We start from the raw sequence: 24,836 nt of genomic DNA on the forward strand, positions 1-24,836 counted from the left end.
GCAGCACGCAGAGGGGCGGCTGGAGTGTCCTGTTCTCAAATCCTGTCAGCGCGAGGAGCAGGAGCGCGGGGGCGGGAGCGGTGACTGGGTTTGTTGTTTCCCAGGGGCCAGCGTAGGCAAACGTGCGGAGGCTCCGGCGGCCGCGGCGCGCCGGGGCTGGAGGCAGCTATCGCTGGGGGCGCGGGAGAGCCCGACAGGCCGAGGGGACGTGCCCCTCACCGGGGGCTGCGTCCTGGGGCGAGGGCAGGTGTTTGCGCGCCGGCTGCGGCCCGGCCCCGCTGGGGGGCGATGTGCGCAGCCCGCGTGGCTCCTGCCCGGCCCCCGACTCGGGCGGGCGGGCCAGGGGGGCGGGGCTCGGGGCGGGGGCGGGCTCCGGGGCCGCAGCGGTGTCGGCGGGAGACGAGCGCGCTGCGGGGCCGGGAGAGGCGCCGCCGCGGGGCCGGTCCGGCTGCGGCTCCCGCCATGGCCACGTCCCCGTGCAGCAGCAGCGGCGTCTCCTCCTCCTCGTCCGCGGGGCTGGGCGCGGAGGCGGCGCTGGAGATCCGCACGCGCTCGGTGGAGCAGACGCTGGTCCCGCTGGTGTCGCAGGTAGAAATCCCGGCTCCGCGCGGGCCGGCCCGGGGGTCGCGGCCGCCGCGTGTGACGGGGCCGGGCGGGTTCCCCGCGGCCCGGAGAAGTTTGTGCGAGCGGCCCCGCGGCTCGTGTGCCCGGGCGGGAGGGGACCGCGGTGCCCCCGGCTCGGGCTCCAGGGAAGCGGGGCCGGCCCGCCCGGGCAGCATCCCCGCGCTGCTTTGCGGCCGGGCCGCCTCTCCCCGGCCTCCGGGGTCCGTAACTTCCCCGCTCGCCCTTGGCACGATCCTGCGGAGCCCGCGGGGCGGGCGCCCGGGCCCCCCAGGTCCCCCTCTGCGTGCCAGGGCCGGGCGCCACCTGCCCCTCGCCACAAAGGGGGGCGGCCGGGCGAGGGGTTTCCAACGCTCCCGTGGCGTTACGAATCTGAGCCTGTGCCCTGCGTGCGTGCGGGGTGGCGGGTTACATAAGGGCTGCGCGGGGCCGCAGCGCTGCACCCAGAGAGGTTCAGTCCTGGCAGGCTGGAACCGCGAAGTTGTCAATGTAAAGTACAAAGTTAGGGTGCGCGGGGAGCTCCCTTGGTATCGTTCATTTACGCTGCATTGGCAACGTGCACAACCTCCGAGATTGTGAAAAGATGTAACTTCGTGCAGCTACGTATACAGCGGAGCAATTAGAGTGGCTTCGGGAACAGGACCGTTTCAACTAGCTGGTGTTTTTGTGTTCCACCGTCCAACTGTGGGAGCTGAACACGCTGAACAAACATGCTGTTTGTAATGCTGCCGAGAGTTGGATTAACTTCAGTGGAATTATTCACGGTGGTAAACACCGGGCTCAGTAGTAAGTGCTTGCGTGCTGTGACCTTTAATGTTGCCTGAATGTGTGTTCTCATCACGTCCAAGATAGTACTTAGCAACTACGTTTTTAAAAGGCACAGGAAGTCAATATGCACATTGTGTACAGTGCTATCTGTGCGTTGAAAATAACTTTTGGCTTTGTAGACTTCTGGGTTGGTGGGTATGAAGTGAATTTGAGGGGCTTTTTATGCACTGGTTATATAGGTCCACTGTATGTGAAAATAACTTTCAAGAAAATCAGGTTTCAGAGTAACAGCCCTGTTAGTCTGTATTCGCAAAAAGAAAAGGAGTACTTGTGGCACCTTAGAGACTAACCAATTTATTTGAGCATGAGCTTTCGTGAGCTACACGATTGGTTAGTCTCTAAGGTGCAACAAGTACTCCTTTTCTTTTTTCAAGAAAATCAGTAACTTTGATGACTTAGAAAACTTAGAATAGACTTATTGTGTACAACAACATTATTTTGAAAAGTTGCATGGAATAGTGGACATGAGTGAGAACTGGCAATGCTGTAGTTCGGTCTTCATACTAAACTTTACTGCCGTATCCAATGTACGGTAAGTACCTTGTTAAGTTAATCAGCAAGCTGAGATCACAGCAGCTGCTACCAGGAAGTTTCCTGAGTCCTGTTGTGTGTCCCACCCTGCTCTATGGAGAAAGGGTAAGCGGTGTGCAAGAGCACAGGGGAGGGGAGACACCCTGACATTAGCCTCCCTCCCTTCCCCCAGCAAGCAGGAGGCTCCGGGGAGCTGCTCCAAGGCAGAGGGCAGGAGCAGCGCATGGCAGTGGGGGGAGGGACAGCTGAACTGCGTGGCAGTTGATAGCCTGCTGGGCTGCTGGCGCACTGGGAACTTAGGGGAGCTGAGGGGGGGCTGCTGATCCACCCTGGTTCCAAGCCCCCACCAGCTGGCTCCAATGGTCTGCTCATCCTGCAAGCAGTGGACAAAGCAGGCGGCTGCCAAGACATCATCAGGGAGCATTGCATAACTTTAAATGAGCATGTTCCCTAATTGAGCAGCAATGTAACAAGGAAACAATGTTAACCAGGACGACTTTAAGTGGGGAGTTAGTGTACTTAAAAGTGGTGTCAGTGTACTGAAAGGGGAAATGCGCATCTCTCTCTCCCACACACAGGGTGTGTCTCGCTGTCTGCCATGCTGTCTTCCCTCCGCATTATTTTTTGGTTAATTCTGCAAGATTCATATAATATAGGAGTTTTCTCACTACTTTGTCAGTTTTTTAAAAATACTTTGGTCAGGTCAAATTATAGTTTTTAAAAAAAATCCTTATGAGCTCCACAAGCATCCTGTAAGCACAATTTTTCAGAATTGCTTTATTATTGCAACAGAGAGAAACAAAAAGGAAACAGTGGCAAAGAGTCCTGTGGCACCTTTAGACAGATGTATTGGAGCATAAGCTTTCGTGGGTGAATACCCACTTCTTCAGATGCATGTAGTAGAAATTTCCAGGAAACAGACTATTGTCTGATCAATTTAACTTTCAGATTTTCCTTCAATAAAGCCTTATGTAAACACACGTTATACTGGTTTACTAACTCAGTTTTTAAACCAGTGCAAAAGGCTGTGCAGACAATCTCTTGTTTTGTGTTAAACCTGTTCCTAATTGACTTGCGCTATAAAATCTGGCTAAAATTAATTTTGTATTTTAAGAATCCACATGACCTTTTGTACCTCTTTGCCTAAAGTGATTTTTAGTCATACTTTTATGTAATTGGTGGAATTTTGCATGAAAAGAACCCTAAGTGTTGAAATGTTGCCAGCAGTGTAGAGGAATTCTTATTTGTTCAAGTTAAACCAGCTGCCATTAGTATTAAAGAATTAATGGAAATATTTCTTAACGTCTTAAATAGTAAGTTTTTACAACACTTACACACCTAAATATCTTGCTTGACAGCGTCCTTTTAAAGTGTAGCAACTGGTTTTATGTTTTACTTTTTTGTTTGTTTACTAATCAAAACCTGACAAAATAAATCTTTAGTTTTCACTGTAAAGATTGTTTTAAGTATATTCCTCAGACTTTCCCCTCTGCTATTCAGACCTCCACACCCTAGGAAGTAAATTTAACATAATAGCATGGTGTACATCTTAGAGCAGACAGTTTAGGAGTGATGCTTTTAAACAGGGATTGAAAAATTTACTACCTCAGGGCAAGTAGAAATTTTTCTTGGGCAACTGTTAGCTTCTGCAGAAACAGAGCTGCTACTTCAAGTATGTGTCAGCATGGATCCCACTGTAGGTGTGTGTGCACCTCATGCATGAGATTAGATTTTTTTTCACTAGTAGTTTTTGTTGGAGGCATGTGTTCACCCTGTGCCTTATTGTGGTCTCTTGCAAAGGCATAAAACATGGAGCATAGCCGTGATCCTCCCTCAGTTCCCTTTTACCACTCATGGCAGCAAGACAGAATTCAGGTTATGTCCGACCCAGTACTTTCTTCAGAGACCGTAAACCAGACTTTTACAGCTTATTTGGTGTGAAATCTAGCCTCACTTTTTTCTCATAAGACATTTTAAAAAATTGATTGTATGCCCCCTCTGTATAACAGTGGAATGAGGTGCTGCAGTTCTTCCTAACTGCCATATCTCATGGGAGAGTGCAATTCTTCAGGGTTCAAACCCTGCTCATCCTGTGATGGACTGATTTCCATTAAGGATACACACAAATGATGCCTCTTCTGCCTATGAGACAGCCGCATCCCTTATAAGTGCTCTGTGGTGCAAGCCCTTCTGCATATCCAGGGACATATGGCTCAAGATGCATTTATTTGAGCAATCCCTGTGGGTCATTTCATACCAGTCATCTTTGGATCTGACTAAAGTGAGACTGGATTAACCAGTGTCGGCCAGCGCTCCCTCCGAGCACTCTTTTTATGCAGTGGAAAGAAAGTGAGGAAGGCTCTGGCAGAGTCAGCAACATTAATGCCAACCACTTCAGTATTGTCAAAGTCCCTGGTGCATGAGACCTCTGTGCCAATAGCCTTGACATTGACAGTCCCAGCACTTGTAGTCCCAGTGCTGATGACTCCTTCTCCACACTAATTGCACCGTGCTGCACGTAGCAAAGCCAGCAACTGCATCTGCTCATAAACGGGACACTGATTGTGTAGTTAGATCAAGCATATAGAGAGAACTCTGGAGGGGGACATGGTAAATCACTCCTCCAAGGGCAAAGCCCCTAAACAGTTGGGCAGAATGAAAGAACCAGCACCATACCAGTGCCTGTAATGGAGCCAAGCAAGAACTTCAGATATGTTGTTGAGGCATCCATACTTCTTCCAGAAATATTCCCAGTGCTGAAGAGGCAGCTGGCCTCAGATCTGGTACTGGCCTCATACATTCCTCAGCACTGCCCTTCAGTGAGGAGGCCTATTCCTCCTTATTAACATCAGGTAGAAATCCCTCCCCCCTGCCATTTAAGAATGAACAGAGGCTCCCCAATACTCTCCTTAGGATCACAGTGCTGTCCCATCTGGTGTGGGAGTGGTGTTGGGCTGTCCCGTCTCAGCCAGGCCACTATTCATTTGGCTTGCCACCTTGGCCTTACAGGGGACCCTCCTGCCATGTGTGGAGAAGCAGATCACCCTACTGCATGTTTAGAAAAAAAATCTTGCATCCTGGCCAGGCCACTCAAACTAAAGCTGAAAATGAGCCCAAAGGAACAGAAGAAAGTAAAGAGACAGCAGCAACCCTTGTCCCCTACCAAGAAATCCTCTTCTTTGCCAGACAAAGCAGTAACACTAGCACCTGCCCTGGTAATAAGTGATTTTAAAGCCTTCCGGGACCTCATCTGTCAAAATGCAGGGAATCTGGGCATTGAAGGTACATTCATGCAGGAGAAGTTTCATTAGCTCTTAGAATTAACCAGTGTCATCAGATGGATATCAAAGATCCCTTTGTTAATAAAGAGAGTGATTCTGACCAAAGAGTTGCAAACCCTGGAAGCCCTTCCTTTCACCTCCTGCGTCGAAGTTATCATGCGGCGAAGTTATCAGGTGCCACACAAGATTTTTGAACACTTTTACACCCATCCAAATCCAGAGTCCTTTGTTGTATCTGCTGCACAAAAGACACTGAAGTCTACTAAAGGCACACCTATGGAGAAGGACTCCAAGAAGTTAGATCTATTTGGGCAAAAGGCATGTTCGTCAGCCTCACTGTGGCTTTGGATTGCAAATGGCCAACTACAATTACCTTTTGAGGGAGAGAAAGATCACCAAGAAGAAGCAGACAGTCATGAAAATATTGCTGCAGGTGGCCAGGGCTATCACCTGATACAGCTACAGGGCTGATGGACATAGCCATCACTAAGAGATGAGCCTGCTGGCTCCAGGCATCATGTATACCACACAAAGTACAGGCCGCTTTAGAGGACTTGCCTTTTTGGGGACTGATACTCTTAACTAGAGGAAAGATGAACAAACTAAACCTAGTTACTCAGGGGGATTCCACTCCTTGACCAACGTGGCACTCTCTCAGTGGCAGCAGATTTGATGGGTGTTTTGGGATCCACAAAAGTGTCAGCCAGAGGCTGGGAGCTGCCTTGCCCCATTCCACAGGGTCTGGGTGACTGTCACAGCCAATGAATAGGCATTAGACATTGTTTCTCAAGCCTGTCCTGCACAGTTCTGTTCACTATGCCCATCCCATAGCCCTTCCCTGTCCCCTTTCAGGACCCTTTTCAACAAGACCCTCTTGCAATGATGCCACTTCTGTCTGTTTCACCTGGGACCTATAGAAATGTTATCGCCGGGGAACAGGTGAAGAGGCTTCTAACCCTTATCTGAAGAATTAGGGTCTTTTTGTCTTATTTCAGAAGACTGAACAAATGCATGTGTCACCTCGGCTTAAGGATAGTAACACCTAACCTCCATTGCTGTATTTCTGTAGGCTCGAGACTGGTTTGTGGCTCTTGACTTACAGGATGGGTACTTCCACATACTGTACACCTGGCCCCCAAGAAGTACCTAAAATTCACAGTAAGGTCCAACAACTCGCAATACAAAGTTCATGGAGGATAGGTCTATCAATGGCTATTAGCCAGGATGGGCAGGGATGGTGTCCCTGTCAGGGTTCCTTCCCCACTCTGAACTCTAGGGTGCAGATGTGGGGACCTGCAAGAAAGACACCCTAAGCTTATTCTTACCAGCTTAGGTTAAAAACTTCCCCAAGGTACAAACTTTGCCTTGTCCTTGAACAGTATGCTGCCACCACCAAGCGTTTTAAACAAAGAACAGGAAAAGAGACCACTTGGAGACGTCTTCCCCCCCAAAATATCCCCCTAAGCCCTACACCCCCTTTTCTGGGGAAGCCTTGATAAGAATCCTCACCAATTTGTACAGGTGAACAGACTCAAACCCTTGGATCTTAAGAACAATGAAAAAGCAATCAGGTTCTTAAAAGAAGAATTTTAATTAAAGAAAAAGTAAAAGAATCACCTCTGTAAAATCAGGATGGAAAATATTTCACAGGGTATTCAGATTCAAAACACAAAGGATCCCCCTCTGGGCAAAACCTTAAAGTTACAGAAAACAGGAATAAACCTCCCTCTTAACACAAGGAAAATTCACATAAAACAAAAGATAAACTAATCTGCCTTGCCTGGTTTCCCTATCCTGGTTGCAATATTGGAGACTTGGATTAGGATGGGTTGGAGAAGATGGATTTCTGTCTGGCCTCTCTGAGTCCCAAGAGAGAACAAACACGTAAACAAAGAGCACAAACAAAAGCCATTCCCCCCCACCCCCCAAAAGATTTGAAAGTATCTTGTTCCCTTATTGGTCCTCTGGGTCAGGTACCAGCCAGGTTAGCTGAGCTTCTTAACCCTTTACAGGTAACAGGATGTTGCCTCTGGCCATGAGGGATTTTATAGCATTGTATATAGAAAGGTGGTTACCCTTTCCTTTATATTTATGACAGTCCCTAACCTCTGTTTGCCAGAAGTTGGGAATGGACGATAGGGGGTGGATCACTTGATGATTACCTGTTTGTTTTTTTTCATTTCCCCTCGTGTACCTGGCATTGGCCACTGTCGGAAGACAGGATACTGGGCTAGATGGACCTTTGGTCTGACCCAGTATTTCCATTATTAGGTTCTTATATTCTTTTTCTGGCATGAATGGAGCCAGGAGAACAAAGCAGGGTGGATTTAAATTTTTTTTTAAAAAATAACTTTTTGAATTTAATTTTTAGGTCTTACACATCTATTTGAAATGGACAACCTGCATTAAGGACTAGATTTACTGTATTCTTACAATTATTTAAATAAAAATATTAAGCAGTACATGTTTGCTGCTGAAGTTTGAATGTTGCACCACTGAACTGGTGGAAGTTACTAGCTAACCACCTGAAGCCAGAGTGTGTTGAAGTGCTAAACCAGTTTTTGACTGAAGTAGTCTCTTCTGCAGATGCAGAGAGAATATTTTCTTCTTTTCAGTTTATTCAACTAGTTCAGTTTAAAGACTAATTCATTCAAGGTTAAGAAACCAGTTAAGAGTTGGACCAGCAGGAAAGCTTGTTTTCCTTTTCCAGTGTATGAATAAAAACAAGGTATGAGAGAATGAGACCCACTAGTCCTAAAATCTTCAAGGACATGCTAACTAAAAACAATCATTTGTTTTAATTCATTAGCTACAGCTAATAGTTCCTTTGTATAATCAGTTTTAAACGGATGTGTGTTATTCTTGCGTATTCAGGACACAAAGTAGGTTCAACTTAAAATAAACACTGTTTTTTTTATTTATGAATCTTCAGTGCCCATCTATAGAGCTTGGCACAAATCATAAATACAAATTTGTTCATTTTCTAATATTAAAAAATAAAAATTAGTAGTCTAAAGACATAGTAAGCTGTTCAGTTGCTTAAATAAATGCATATTGATACAGTGTATTCTTCTGGTTATGAAAAAAAGTACCAAATTTAGTGTAAAAGCTATATTTAGTTGCAAATCAACATATCTTAATGGTTACTGTACAATAAGTATCAATTTTTCTTTAGGAAGATAACTGAAAAGTAAAAATGCAAAACAAGAAGAAAAGCAATTTATTTAAATCAAGGTTTCCTGCTTGCTGATTTATATAATGATTAAATTGATGTGTGATGGGACACTTGCCCCGCACTGGACTCTAAGGGGTTAGTAGAGCCCTAGGGAGGCTGTGCAGAGGCAGCCAATCAGGGCCTGGCAGGTCCATTTAAGAAGAGCTGCAAGGCAGAGCAGCTTCAGTAGCTGCCTGGCGCTCGAGGAGGGAAGGTCAGGCTCCTAGCAGGAGGAAGGATTGCCAGCACCCTGGACAGAGCAGTGGTGCTAGAAGCAACTGCGGGGAGCTAAAGACTGCTCCTGGGTGGCTGCAGGGATTCGCAGGCTGAGAGTCTGAGGCAAGGGCGAATAGGTTGCTGAGGAGCTGTGAGGAAGTGGCCTAGGGAAATGAACTGAAGAGTTGGAGGGGACGTAGCAAGTGGTGGCCATCTATAGGGTCCCTGGGCCAGGACCCGGAGTAGTGGGTGGGCTTGGTTCCTTCCCCTGTCCCACCACTGATGAAGTGGCCTGATAATTGGCTGCAGTTGCTACTGAGGGAAATGGCTGGACAGTGGACTGCAGTTCCCCTGGAAGGGGGGAGAACAGTGTGACACAGCCAGAAGGTCCTGGGGGCGACATGGGTCGTGGAGCAGAAGTGACGACAGCAAGACACCGCCAGAAGAGAGTGCACTGCTAGCAGAGCTAATTCCTGGGATAGCCAGCAGGAGGCACTGCAGTGGTGAGTTGCACCCTGTCACATGATGATTCACATTAATCTACTCTGGCAAACAGAAACATCTTTAATGTGCCACTGTTAGATCTCTTGTGTAGCTGCTCCACGCCGATGGAAGAGAGCTCTCCCGTCAACATAATAATAAATAAATAATAAAACCACCTTCACGAGCAGGAGTAGCTATGTCGGCGGAAAAGAGCTCTCCTGCTGACATAGCGCTGGGCAGACTACCGCTTATGCCAGCCAAACTTATGTTGCTTAGGGGGGTGTTTTTTTTTTTCACCCTCTGAGTGACATAAGTTTTGCTGACATAAGTGTTGGTGTAGACGTGGCCTAAGATGGAGTCTTTCAATTAGTCAGCCTTTGGGTCAGGCCCATACTGAAGTTAGTTGGTGGGCTTGAGGTTGCCCATTATATAGAGCAGTGATTCTTGACCCGTGGGCTGCATGCGGCCCAAATAGCACACAGCTGCGGCCCAGCTGTGTGCTAAAAACAATTCAAAATTTGCTCTCTGGTCTGGCTTGGGGTGGGGGCTGGCTGAGGGGGAGACAGCATCAGGCAGCTCAGCTGGAGCACTCCTGCCAGCAGCAGGGTGTGGGAGTGAGAGTCTCTGGGGAGGTTTGTGGGGGAGGGGGATCTGGGCAGAACAGGCACATGAACTAAGGATTTGCAGGGATGCTGCAGCACCTCCAGTTTTTATGTGGCGCTCCACTCCTGGCCCCGTGCCTGGGGTCATGGCTGCCGCCCCTGCGCCCAGGATTCTGCTCTTGGCCTTGTAGCAGGGGTCCTGGCCCCACTCTGTGGGGGGAGCCTCTGGCCGAGGGGCACTGGGCATAGGGGTGTGTGTGGAGTTTTAGCAGGTGGTTCTCAACCTGCGGCCCACAATGATAGATAGGTTGAGGACCACGGATACAGAGAATTTGATGTGTCAGTACAAACAGATCACACATTTCATTGTTCAAATTATCAGTGAAGATATTTTGGATGAATCAAGTCAGAATTCATAAGCATCTTTGTGACTCAACAGATTACGGAACAAACAACTTGCCGATGTTTGGTGTACATCTGAAGGTAAAATTTAAGACATTTTGAGTAACATTGCATAAATAGAAATTAAATATGTGTAGCCTGCTGTAGCAACATTTGGAAGAGCAATTTCATAGTTTGAAAAGGAGTACTAGTGGCACCTTAGAGACTAACCAGTATATTTGAGCATAAGCTTTCGTGAACTACAGCTCACTTCATTGGATGCATCTGTAGCTTACGAAAGCTTATGCTCAAATAAACTGGTTAGTGTCTAAGGTGCCAGAAGTACTCCTTTTTGCGAATACAGACTAACACGGCTGCTACTCTGAAAGTTCACCGTTTGAGGAATTCCTGAGTGGCTTGAATTTTAACTAATTGCGGATTGCTGGTTTTAGAACTGACTTTTATATCAGGGCTGACATCTCAAATGAGAGAGGTTTGCCGGTGATTGTGTTGTGTTGGCCTGTGGACTTAGTTTTGAATATGCTGTTCCTCCTACAGATCAAAGTGTTTATCAAAGCTTGCTAAATAGCTCTTTACTCTGCAGGATTTAGAAAATCTGGATTCCCACATCCTGTTCCTGTATCTAAAACCTTGTCCACATTCTGGTCATCTTCCATCTTGGTAGCCATCCCATACCTTCTTCCTCAGCCTTGTTGATAGCTATTTCATTCCCTTCAAGTCTTTTTTTCAAAGTGTAACTGCTAAAATCTTCCTCTTGCATTTACCAAAAAGCTTCATTCACTTCTTGAGTACCTTCATTGGCTCTCTTGCCTCCCTAACATGAAATTTAAATTTCTCATTCTTGTGATCAGTGCCGTGATCAGTGCCATGCTCAGTTCCACCCCTGCCTACATCTTGGACCTTGCTTTATATTGTATTTTCTCCAGCCCCATTTGCTCCAATAACAAAGAAAGCCTTGATGACCCTTCTGTGTCCTTCCACTGTGCATTAGGTACAGGATGGAGAATTTTACAAAAAATATTATCCCATTACATAAATCAGTGGTGGGGGTCTCATCTGGAATATTTTGTGCAGTACTAGTCACTGCATCTCAAAAAATATTGCAGAACTAGAGTAAGTTAAGAGAAGGGTTGACAAGAATAACTAGAGGCATGTAAAAGTTCCTATAAAAAGTAGGATTGTTTATCTCAGATGAATAAGGGGGCACATGATAAAAGTATTTAAAATAAGAAATGTGTAGAGAAACTAGATTAGGAGCTCTGGTTTTTCCGATTTCATAATGTACGTGGAAAGGGGACATTCAATGAAATTTGAAACTGATAAAATTAAATACTTTGTCACACAACACATTTAGACAGTGGAACTCTTTGCCACAAGACGTCTTTGAGACTGAGAATTTAGCAAGTTTTTTTTTAATTGTTACTTTATATGGATAACTGACTTTATGCTTTAAGGCTTACGCTGATCTCTATTAGAGATCTGGATGAAATCTAATGTGGAAGGCATATTATCCCACATCCGCCTAATAACATCTAGCTCTAGTATGGTACTTTTCACAAGTACATCTCAAAAGTGCTTTAAACAGGAGGTAAGTCCTGTTTTATCGATGGGGGAAGCTGGGCACAGAGCTGAAGTTGAGACAACAGGCCAGAGCCAGGAAGAGGACACAGATCTCCTGAGTCCCAGTTCAGTACTCTAGACACAAGACTACACTGTCTTGCAAGGCTTGTTGCACCTTCCTCTTAAGCATCGGGAAATCGCCACATTTGGATACCAGATACTGGACTAAGTGGACTTGCAGGCCTGATCTTATGTTCCTGTCTTTTTGTAACCTTTTTGTAACTTCAAGTGGAACTCATTCTTAGTCCACCAAGCCACCTCTGTCCTCATTTAAATTGTTTTGAAAGATATTCTTCTGAAAAGCCTGCAATAAGCTATGATGAAAAAGGGGTAGTTTTTTTTGAAAGGTGACTATAGTAGAATCACACAGTGTACATAATTGTAAGTAGCTGAGTTAACTTATTTTTCCCCCTTCTTTTACTATCTTCCCCTCTCGGTTGTTGCACTTAATTGTCATGACTATAATTAGTTTTATAAACCCACAAAAAGGCAGGCAGCAGGCTTGTATTTCGCACGTGTATTTGTGATCCACAGTTTAAAAACATGATAGTATCAATTTTCTTCTTGATGTGCAGTTTTTTTTTAATGCAGTAGAAAATGTTCTCTTTGGTAGCTTTGAGCTATTAATTTAACTAGTCACAGTGAACTAACAAAAGCTGTCTGCAGTAAAATGTTTGCTATTTTAGAAGTATAACTTCTCAGATTTAAAATGAGTGAACCAATTAAGAAATGAAGCATGCAGGGCTGAATTGTCATGGCTCTCATTCAGCTACACAGTTGGAATAAGTGCAGCCAAGTAAAGGCTCTGATTAGCCTTCATACTTTTTGCAATCAAGCAGCCTAGGGTTATGGAGGTGTCTTGACTCTGCCATACCTATTTGTTGTCCACAGTAGCTGGCTGGATGCACTTGCGGGAATAAACTGCTCCATGAAAAGGGATGAAGTGGCTTAATCCACCCAGCCAGGAGGGATTCATTTAAATAACCAATTTTTATCATGATTTAAATCAGTAAGCAGGAAACATTGATTTAAATAATCAATTTTAATCTTGTTTTGCATTTGTACTTTCCAGTTTTTTTCCTAAAGAGAGATTGAGTCTCATTGATAGGTATAATTTGGTACTACTTTTGACTCTCTGGGAAGGTACACAATAGCTGTATACATTTATTTAAGCTGTTGTGCAGCTTAACATACGTTTACTGAGGTTCTTAACATCTGCTTTTTTATAATGTTAGAAAATGGTGAACGATTTTTTTTTACTTGTTTGCATCAAACTGGATGCAAATCAGACTAGCTAAAATGCACAGGCAGCATTATAAAGTAGGTTTATTTAACTAATAAACAATCTTCAATGTGCTGGATACTCGTAAGTTTATCAGTCAGTTTGAAACGCAAAACATGTTCTTATTAAACAAGGAAATATTATCTGTACTGAATTGAACTAATTGAACTAAGGTCACCATGTCCTTGAAGATTTTAAAATGAGTAGATCTTATGCTCTTGCACCTCATTTTTATTTGTGAATTGGAAGTGGAAAACAAACTTTTCTGCTTTTTCAGCTACCCATCAGGCTCTTAGCTTTCAGTGAACTAGTCATTGAACTGAACTAGTTGAATAAACTGAAATGAAGAAAATACTGTCTCCTTACCTGAAGAAGAAACTATTGTTGTCAAACGCTGGTATATCACTTCAGCAAACTCTAGTTATAAGTTTTTAACCAGCAGTGGTTTGACTTTCTTTAAAGCTTCAGCTGCAAACATGAACTGTCTGAATACTTATTTAATTTAAATAGGTTAAGGCCTAAACTTTTAAGTTTAAGTTAACTTTTAACTTTTAAGTTGTCATAATTTCAAAATGGCTTCTTTTTAAACAGAAAAGTTTAATTTTAAGTGACTTTTAAAAAATAAATTGGTTTTTGTCCAGCACAACAAGGGAGACTAGGGGAAGAATTGTGCCGTGAGAACAAATTGTTACCCATTGTGTTTCTGGGTGGTGCATATATATGTCACCTGTTACTCAGGCCAGAATGTAACTTACAATGTAGCCCCCAATGATTGAACAACTATATTAAAACATTGAGGGGAAAATGAATAAGGAATTATTTCTGTAAATGAAAACATGTTGAACCCCTTTAAGAGCCCAGGAAGGTGCACGTGGGAATTCCTTCTTGTGGGGTGCCCTCAAGCCCTTTCACCCCCTCCTCTGGGGAAGAGTGGGGGGGGGGAAGAAAATCAACTGTTGCCACCAGCTAATTAAACAACATGTGCACAAACCTCTTAAGAGAGACAAATCCAATTCCGTTCTTAAAGTAAATTTTATTAAATTTAAAAAAAAAAAAAAGAGAAAATACATCTGGAACTCAAGATTTTAAAAGAACAACTACAAGAATTAAGCACCAAGAATAGCTTTCTTGAGGTCCAGCTTAAAAGTTACAAGCAAAACAAAAGCACCTGGGGTTAGCACAGAGGAATCCATGAGTCATAACAAAATAAAAGGAATAAACCTAATTGCGTCTTCCTAGACATTTCCTGATCTACTTACTTATCTGGGGTTTTAAATGAGTGGTTTCTAGGTATGATACTGATGATTTGTTTTCATACCTGGCCCAAGTGTCTTACAGCATAGCTGTTGTCCTATCCGCCTCTCCCCGGGAGAACAACAGACAGACAAAAGGGGAGTCTTGTTTCAATTTTAAAAAGTTCTAGCCTTCCCATTGGCTCTTTTGGCCAGGTGCCCACTCACTTCGTTTTACCTGTGCATAGCAGTGAGACTTTTTTAACCTTTTGCAGGTAGAGCAGTTAGAGAACAGCTACTAAGAGGGATTTTATAGCTGCTGGGTGTCCATAAAAGGAAGCACCCCTCTTCCCCCCCCCCCCCCTTTATCGCAATACACTGATTTATTTTCTTATTCAGTAAGGGCTACGTTTCGTCACCCTTACTCATTATTAGGGCTGTGGATTTATCTTGGCATTATTTTTGGTCATGAAGCAGTCACAGAAGTTTTGTGAGTTTTTTTTATTTAAAAAAATATGCTGAGATAAGTGGGGAGGAGGGGGCGCCAGAGAAGTGCTGGAGAGTGAGCTTGTCCTGCACTCCACCCCGCAGCTGTTACACCTACAGTTTCTGCCCCATAGGGGTGGATGTAGCTCCTTGTTCTAGACATTGCAGCTTGGTACATATGGTTGCAGTGCTTCCCAGGTTTGGGCTGGCTGCCCCAATGAGGGCTGGATAGCCAGGCCAAACCTGAGCAGCGCTGCAATGCCCAGAGCCAGTTGCTGGGCTCAGCCCCCTAGGACAGACACTGCTGGGGTGAGTTTATTAAAATCATGGATGCAAAGACATCACACAGACAAGTCATGAGTAAACAGGAAAATGACAGTCTCAATGACCTTTCTCACTGACAAACCTACAGCCCTATTCATTGTCTGAGAAATACCTTACTCTCCAAATAGTCCTATTGATTTAACGGGGCTACCTTCAGATTAAGGTAGTATTCAGTGTTGTTAACGATGGCAGAATCTGGCCTCAAGTCTTTAGCTGTAGATCTGTTCCATCTCTACAAACTATAATGAGAATAAACATCACTTTCTTGATTTGGAATGTAGAATTAACGATCTAATATGCAGCTAATTAACATTTAACTTTTGTTAATATAAATTCTTTAAGGATTTCAGCAGCTGGTTATAGGGAGCAAATCTTGGTCTGTTTCTTCATGCCAAAGACCAAGCTGTATTTAGTGATCAAAATTATTTTGTGGTCAGTTTTCTCTCAAAGGATTATCAGACTTTTCTTTGTATAGCTGTGATAAATGAAGGGGGGGTAGCTCCCCTTTATGGACACCCAGTTAGCTATAAAGTCCCTCTTGGTGGCTGTTCTCTGCTTGCTTTATCTGTAAAGGTTTACCAGGAAAAGGAGTGGGCACCTGACCAAAAGAGCCAATGGGAGGCTAAACTTTTTAAAATGGAATAAAAACTTCCCATTTGTCTGTTTCCTGGAGAAGGAGACAGAGCAGCAATGCTATAAGCAGGAATGCTGTGTAAGACTTGAACCAGGTATAAAAATTCATCTTCCATACCTAGAAGAAATTATTGGACAGGAAATGTTTAAATAGACACAATCAGGTTTATTTCTTTATTTTGGCTTGTGGCTCTCCTCTGTGCTAACCCCAGATGCTTTTGTTTGCTTGTAACCTTTAAGCTAAAACCCCAAGAAAGCTATTTTGGGTGCTTAATTTTTTGGAATTGCTCTTTTAAAATCTAGCAAAAGCCTAAGTTTCAGATGTATTTTCTTCCTTTTTGTTTTTAATAAAATTTACCTTTTTTTAAGAACAGGATTGGATTTTTGGTGTCCTAAGAGGCTTGTGCATATGCTGTTTGATTAGCTGGTGGCAACAGCTAATTTCCTTTTTCTTTCTCAGCTCTTCCCTGGACGGGGGGTGGGTGGGTAGGTTGGTGAGAGAGAGAAGGGGCTTGAGGGTACCCCATAGGGTGGAATTCCCAAGTGTTCCTTCCTGAGTCCAAGGGGGTTTTTTGCATTTGGGTGGTGGCAGCGTTTCCCAAGCCAAGGTCAGAGAAAATCTGTAACCTTGGGAGTTTAATACAAGCCTGGAGTGGCCAGTATTAATTTTTAGAATCCTTGCGGGCCCCAACCTTCTGCACTAAAAGTGACAGAGCGGGGATTCAGCTTTGACAATAGCGCAGAATGAATAAAATAAACTTCTGTTTTGTAGCAGTGTAAAAACTGAATGCATGTAGTAAGTGAAACAGTTACCCTCCTAATGAAAGATACCAGTTAAAGAAGGGGGGATGTGAGTTTGTCATATTTGTTAGTACTCTTCTTCTGTAGATCTGCAGCTGCTTCACATAGATAAGTATTGCCCAAAGTTTGCAAATGTTTGAAATAGAGAAACAGTGCATGGTTTCTCTCAGGATCTCTCTCTTTGAGGTTTCTCCCTTTGTAAGCAAAGATTTGCATAATACTTCAGTATTGAGTAGATGTCACATTGTATTTTTAAAATTCTCCCTTCTTTGCCTGTCATCAGACCCCATAAAATTTTATTTTCAACTACCAGTCTTTCATCAGCATGAGTCTATGAAAATGGTCGTTGGGTTGAGCTAGAGAGAGATGGTCTTCGGGTTTCTAGAGGTGGTTAACAGGTGCTTGGTCATAGCCATAGCTTGAGGGGTAGGTGTCTTTGTATTGTCACTTTGTCAGGATCAGGATTGGTGAAGTCAAGGGGAATTTAGGGTGTTTCCTTACAGATAGGTTTCAGAGTAGCAGCCGTGTTAGTCTGTATTCGCAAAAAGAAAAGGAGTACTTGTGGCACCTTAGAGACTAACCAATTTACTTGAGCATAAGCTTTCGTGAGCTACAGCTCACTTCATCAGATGTATTCGATGAAGTGAGCTGTAGCTCACGAAAGCTTATGCTCAAGTAAATTGGTTAGCCTCTAAGGTGCCACAAGTACTCCTTTCCTTACAGATAGTTGCTCTCTGGGACAACTGGATGCCGAGTGTGTGGTCACTTGCTTGACCTATGATCTTTATGCACCATAGGTTGCAAGGAATGAGTTATCTAGCCACAAAAACATTTAATTATCTGGATGTGCATATATGTGCAATAGGGAATTATTCTTGATTGACCTCTGCACATTCCGATTCTTGGAATGTGCTGATTGTGCAGTTTGGACCAGTGGCACTTGCAAGTAGCAGTTTCTATTGTAGCTTTCTTATATCCTCTGCCCCACCATCCACAGCTCTGACTGTTCAGAGGGTGGGGCCATAAAAGAGGGCATGATGTATTTGGTTTTTTTTTTTACATGACTAATTCAGTTTCAGGGTGTGAAAATGTAGTTAACCAAATAAATAATATTAGATGTCATGCTGTAATCTAGCCTAGTGTATTATGTAAACTTCTGATCGTTGCTTGTGTTAAATGTACAGGTAAGTAGTGTTGTTTTTATGGCCCTTCCAGTAAATGATATTGGATATCCTATTCTTGCTACAGAGCATGCAGTAAAAGGTTTTTGTAGACTTGAATGTCAAACATCATGTGCTTTTCTGGTTAAAGGAGTCCTCATTAGGAAAAATGAGCAAATGTTGGTCCTAGGTATTACCTGAGATTTAGAGAGACTTTATTTAAAGAGTGCGGTATTTGAAATTGATGTTTTGTTTCTAAATGAATCAGCTAGTCTCTCTTTAGTTACCGAGAAACTTGTCTCAAAAGCCCACATACTAAGTCCTCTGCAAGTGTCATCTAATGTGACAGAACAGTAGATTTTTATAGTGCAAACTTATGGCAGGATTTGTATGTCTTCTGTCCTATATGTGTTGCCTCAATTTTCATATTTTAGTGAGGTTTCTTGAAATTTTTAATGAAAATACCTTTTGTAAACAACTTGATGTAGAAGGGGAAAAGATGCAAACCAGTGTAAGAACTAGTGCTCAAGATGTACTGCAGAACTAAAACGAGTCCTTATTCCCTGTAGAAAATATCTTGAACATTTTGCTGTAGCAGGAATAAAAAACTTAGAGAATTCACTGAATAAAAATCTGATGCAATAAGCTATATGTATGTCGTATATGTGATAGCTATAAATATTTTCTAAAACCAGGTGATGTAATCACTTAATGCTGTCCATGCTCAATGGGGTCTCTTATATTTTAATTCATGGTTTCTTTGTAAAAAGTATAAGTGCTAAGGCCCTCATGTGAATGAGAAGATTATGGACTCTATGACAGACTGAATATCTTTTTGTGGCTATAAAGCATCAGGATACTATTAGACAACTTAACCAAAGAAAGTCAGAAAAGATCATTCTTCCACAGCTGCTCATAAGCAACAAATCACATGACTCCTAATCCCTGGCAAAATCCACTGAAAGGAGGCAGAGTCCACTTATTCTCAGACTGTTGGCTCTCCAGAGCCTCAGACAGGTGTCTCCTGGGAATAGTACAAGGGGGCTTCTCAACAGAACTCAAACTCCACCTGAGGATCTACTTCACCAAGCTACCTTAAATAGAGGGTTGTAGAAGAATTCATTACCTCAGTGAGATTTTTCAGGTGAAAATTCAAACCTTTTTTCTTTTGTCAGCAAAAAAAAATCTGGTAGTACTAAGGCAATACTTAGCCTCAGGCCATGTACTCTAGATATGTCAATTTCAAAACTGAGACTAGATGGTTTCTTTTAATCCCCAGGGATTTCTTACCTTGACAAATCAGAAAAGGCACATTCATATTCTTGAAGAGATAGCTGAGGGTTTCCTTTATGGATCATATCATTCCATTTGGCCTTTTGTGTATTGCACACTTGTTCACAACTATCACTTGTAGCCTTGAGAGAAGCGGCATTCACACTTTTTCTGAATAACATCTTCATCAAAGTGTCCCCACTAATGAAGATGAACAAACATACATAGTATACAGTGATCACCTTCCTCCAAGAATACTGCTTCTCCATAAACAGCTGTGAGTTATACAAAGTATTCTTCTCTGAGATTAATATCAATAAGATTGTCTCCCCTAAATCTGTGCTGTGTATCAGAAAAGTCACAACAAATCCACTGGAAACAATTGTTGAATTGATTTTGGCTATGTAGTACCACAAAGGAAGCTCATTTCTCTTGTTCAGGCGCAAGAACTTTGACCAGTCGGTTATTTCTATGGTCACAGTAGGAGTTTGCCTAGGTAGCCCTGCTTTGATCTTCTAGTCTAAGGGAGCTTTGGCAAATGTAATTCACTTCCCTTCCTTCCTTGCTTCTCTTCCCCAAGCAGTGCAGACCTACAGATCTCAGTAGAAGAGAAGTTTGAAGTAGTTAGTTCTGCAGGTGAGCGATCAGAGAAGATTACTCATGTTGTGCATGGATGGGCTTTTACTGGCATTTCTAAGGAGGGTGACTGCTTTATTGAAAGTGAAGAAACTGGGCTTCCACAACAACTCAGCTGTCCCTAGAAAGGGAGGATCAATGGTTATCCAAGTTATAGAAAAATGTAAGACTTATCATTAAGCAGATAAGACGCTATCCAGTTTTTTATATTCTGGACCAGATATCCAGTCTCTCAAGTGGGTTTCTATTGAGTCATGCCATGTAATATTAGCTATATGTGTGTCCTCTGTCACTTGTAGTAACGAACACATACGACTAAATTATAACCATTTTACTTTTTATTAGCACCTCTGTTTGATGTCTCTGTGTAAGTCTTGCATTTAGTACACAGTAAAAATCCCTTACCCTACTTAATTAGAATTTCTTTATTTAAAAGTCTCCAGTTCTTGAAAACTTAAGATTTTATTTGCCCTTGATTTGGGGGATGGCACTTACCTTAGGGTCACTTTCTCCTAAATGGATTCTACCTTCAATTTTATGTGTTTATCTAAAACAAAAGGGATATATCTGACTATTTGTATAATCACTTTCTTCTTCTGGAGGTTTCAAGAAGGGAAAAAGATGCTTGACTAAAATACTTCCCTGGATCATTTGTTCTTGTCCATCACACAGCTGTGCTTTCTGAAGTAACAGGATATTGGGAGCAGATTTAATCTGTTCCTGCAGAACTCTTCTTATTCTAATGATGCTATTTTACATTTGGTATAATTGTGATTTTATTCATTACTTTCTCTGAAATATTACTAAGCAGTAAACAAAGTTTAATATCCAAAGTCAGCCTTCTCCAGCTCTGTCCTTTTTTTGTCATGATTTTCATAACAATCCAGTACCCAGTATTATCACAAACAGCCCTTCTAGTTTTTACACCACAACAGAATACACTGTATCTGATGCTAACGTATTTAATTATATAAATTACACCAACATAAAATATTTCCAACTTCAGTATTTTTGTTTGTTTTGTTCTGTATTTTGATTTGTGGTTCAGTTTTTACCTGACATTGAGATGTCTTAACAAAACACAGCAGTTGTCAGTGTTATTTCCCTTTAACACACACAGCCCCCCATCCCTCCCAAAAACCAAACAAACTTCACCAAACATCCTTCCAACTTAAATAAATTAGAACCATCATAGTAACGACCCCAGCCTGCCCCCAAACGAGGATTGTATTTTCCTATCCCATTACTTTAATCCTCAACAGATGGGGAGATGTTACTCCTCTGCATTGTAGAATCTCCTTCCCACCTTGAGTGCTATTAAGTATTTTACAGTCGGAATGAGCTAGGAGGGATTTAACTGCATGTTTTAAGGACATGCCTTCCTTCTTTTTCCCTCCTATCAAAGAGCCTGTCCTGATGGCAGAACATCTCTTACGAGTAATAAACTACTTCTTGTAATCCCATATTACAAATGTTTGTTTTTTAAAACGCTTCACTTACCTTCCACACATGATTGCAGATGAACATTTTCTCCTGACTCATATTCCATGGCTAACTTCTAGAGTGTTGACAACACACTTCCACAACTAGGAAACCAGTCTTTCTAGACTCTTGTTCTCTTCACAGCTTGCATGGAGATCCATCAACACTGAGTAAGAAACCCAATAGTGGTAACAGAGTGAAATTGTATCCCATGCTATTGTGAACAATGTTGCTGCCAACCTCATTAAAAGTATTTTTCAAATAGTTTGAAAAACGCAACTGTGACGACGACTCCTCCTCCCCACCCCCCGCTTTCTTAGATAGCTGGGTGGCATGTCTTGCTTACATACTGATTGCCAGATTTGGGGTTGTGAAAGAATTTCTCCTTAGGTCAGATTGGCAGGGACCTTGTTTTTTTTAGATTTCTTTTGCAGCCTAGGGTGTGGCTTGCCTGCTAGGATCATCTGGCCATATTCCACTGTAATGTAGCACTCATCTCTTGAGCCCCTCCTAGCAGCTGGGCGTGGTACTGCAGTCCATTTCTTTCCCCTCGTGCCCCGTGTAGACTGCCAGCTGAAACTGGCTGTTCTTCAGTGATTTAGCCCTCCGGACAAGTCTTAAAGTCCGAATGAACCCCTTCCTTGGTAGGAAAGTCTAGCAAATAAAATTCTCTTTGCCTTCGCTAGGGTCTTCTGCCTTGGCTCTGGACCCTATAAATTCAGCCCTTTTCTCAGGCTTCCAAACAAGCAGTGCCCCTCTTGGGAATTATGCCACTTTACCTGGGACCAGTACAGGAACCTGATCCCACCCAGGGACCCTATACATAGCAGCCACGTACTGCTTTCTTCAGTCCTCTGCTGCTATTTCCCTGGGCCTCTTCCTACCAGGCCCTTTATCACTAGCCCCATCCCAAGGCCAGTGTCCTCTGGTTCTTCTCCCTCTGCAATCCCAGAGTTCAGCCAGCCTTAAATTCTCTGGCTACTTGTCTGGCTTCTTGGGACAGGATGGAGTACCCTTCTTCTCTGCTCTGGTCCCAGCCAGGAACTGACCTGCTAAGACCCCACAGCACCTTTTACCTGAGCCTGCTGGACTCTGATAGGCTGTTGCTAGCTCTTCTAGCTCTTGAAACACCAGGTCTCTCTAGCTTCCAGGATAGGGCTGCCAACTTACTAATTCCAGAAAACTGAACAACCTTGCCCCGTCCCCATCCCTTCCTGAGGCTCTGCCCCTGCTCACTCCATCCCTCCTCCCTCTGTTGTTTGCTCTCCCCCATCCTCGCTCATATGCTCATTTTCACTGCAAGGCCCAAACAGGCATATTTATTGTTTTGACAGATGTATTATTCCAAGTTCAAGTTTCATTTGTTACAGGATGCTAGAGCTGGCAGCAAAATAGCCAAAAAGGATAATTTTTTAAAAAATGAAAGTTTACGAAGGTTTTCATGATTCTTTCCCTCCGCTCTTCCAATTTTTTGTAACCAGCTCCATGTTTTTTGTTCACTAAAGTTACTGTAACTTTGTGTGTGGAATTAGGACCACACATTATCACAGCTGCAGTGGGTCCATTAAAGGCCCACTCCTGAAGCCCAAATACAAATCCATAGAGCACAACCACAGAAATGCATACCTGTCCAGATAAATAAATCTGTAGAAACTGACTCCCACGCCTACATGCAGATTCACACGTGTATTCATGTGTTCACATCTAGCATACACTAACACGCATACTTCCACATTATTTATATATTGTTGTTTAGTGCTTAGAAACCCCAAATAAGATCAGGGCTCCAGGGTGGGAGGTGCTGGACATACACATAGAAAGAGAGTCTGCAACAAAGAGTTTATAAAGTAGCTAGACAAAGGTGGGGAGAAATGTATAATACATGGCTTTTCTGCAATTACTCATCAACCGGTTTCAGAGTAACAGCCTTGTTAGTCTGTATTCGCAAAAAGAAAAGGAGTACTTGTGGCACCTTAGAGACTAACCAATTTATTTGAGCATAAGCTTTCGTGAGCTACAGCTCACTTCAACAGGATTCACTTTTTAAGAAATAATACATTTCTTTTATAGTTCTTCATTTCAGAACAAGTTTTTAAAAGAGAATACACAGTCTGTCATCAGTTTTTTTTTTTTTGTGCGCAAGCCAGCAAAAGAAATAAGTCAGAGTGAGGCTGCAAATTTTATTCACATAGGTATACACACATGTGGGAATACATGCATCTCCCTACACACAGTCTCTTACACACATACAATGCATGCATGCACAGACTTGCCTACACAAAAAAAACTTTTTCATACACTTTTCCAGGGGCTGCCTAAATCACCAAGCCAGGAAGGGAGGAGGGTGGGCTGGAGGGGAAAAGATGGGTGGAGGAGAGAGGATGGGGAGGGAAAGAGGCCAAGGATGAGAGCAGTGGGGGCGGGGGGGCAGTGAAGGAGAGAGGAGGGGTGTGGCAGGGGGGTGGATGGGGAGGCAGAAGGCTACAGGTGCATGAGGATGTGGGGTGTATAGGGATATAATGGGAGTGCAGCAGTGTATGGAGGTGAATTGTGGGTGAGGGACGTGGGAGTGGCGGCTCTGGGAGGTGGAGAGGATGGATGGGAGAGCGCTGTAAGGGGTACAGGACTGGGATGGGTAGGTGTGGGGGGCAGGATGGGATGGGGAGGGATGCAGTGACGGGGATGGGGGAGTGGGGGCTGGGATGGGGAGGGCTGCAATGATGGGGGTGCGGGGGCACGGAGGGGTTGGGATGGGGATGGATGCAACAGTTTAGTCTACAGAGGACTGAAATGCTTTGATCTAACTGAAGTCACTGGGCTCAATATAGGTGAAATATAATGGCTTTTGATATACAAGAGGACAGACTAGATGAGCTCATGATCCTCCTGGCTTTACTCCGTGAAATGTATGAAAAAATCTTATTCATATATATTTTATTATTTGTTGATAAAATATGGTGACAACACAAATAATTAAAATGGAAAGTTTCTAGAATACTCTATAATTTGTATCTGTCCAGTTTATCTTCTGAGACTAAATACCCTCTGCCTTCTCCCTGTTAACCATTGTCATGTATATCAAGTTGATTGTTCACGAAATGTGAACCCTACCTTCAACAAAAATCAGTTTACCTCTAGTATATCTAACTTGCATTTTAGTCTCAGTGGCTCTGTTTTGAATTAACCAATTTGTCGTCTGCTAAAAAAAAAAGTTGGTTTCAGATTTTAGAATGTGTGCTTTTATTAGTGAATCTCGTGATACAAAATCCAGTTGCTTCTGTAAATACAGGAAGCACAACTCCCAGGATATAGTTGTGCCCTTCAGGTGGGATTTCAGCCTGCTGTACCTGTTTGTGGTCCTAGGTGCTCCAAAAGAGAACTAGGCCCACAGGGAACTTGATTCTGATCACTCTGAGCTAGCCAAAATATCCAAGCCTGGTGAATCTGGTTGTGGAACTTCAGTGACAAAAGATATCCTGACACGGGACCCTATCACCTGTGACAATACGTCTAATTTCAGGTATAGGGCATGGCTATTTGGAGGGCAAACTTCAGAAATAAAGGCTTTTGCATAAGGTCATTTCAATGTTGTTCTCTTGGAATCAGTCTACTTTGGTGCAGCATTCAAGCGTTTGGGAACGTGTCAGTTCTTGGTGTGACATTCACTCTATAGTTTATACCCTTCCTGATATTTTGGAGCTTTTTCAGGGTAGTCTGCCTCATAGGGATG

General features: G+C 43.3%; 1 protein-coding gene across 1 annotated transcript in view; it reads left to right on the forward strand.

Annotated features, from left to right (window-relative positions):
* The first annotated feature begins 376 nt into the window (after nucleotides 1-376).
* The window catches only part of CTNNAL1 (catenin alpha like 1), a 121,055-nt gene continuing 96,595 nt past the window's right edge, over nucleotides 377-24,836 (forward strand). Inside the window, exon 1 of the mRNA XM_077810844.1 lies at nucleotides 377-588. Coding sequence (XP_077666970.1) covers nucleotides 463-588 — 126 coding nt within the window. The 5' untranslated portion in view covers nucleotides 377-462. The remainder of the gene's footprint in view (nucleotides 589-24,836) is intronic.

Source organism: Eretmochelys imbricata, chromosome 2 (genome assembly GCF_965152235.1).
Source record: "Eretmochelys imbricata isolate rEreImb1 chromosome 2, rEreImb1.hap1, whole genome shotgun sequence".
NCBI lineage: Eukaryota > Metazoa > Chordata > Testudines > Cheloniidae > Eretmochelys > Eretmochelys imbricata.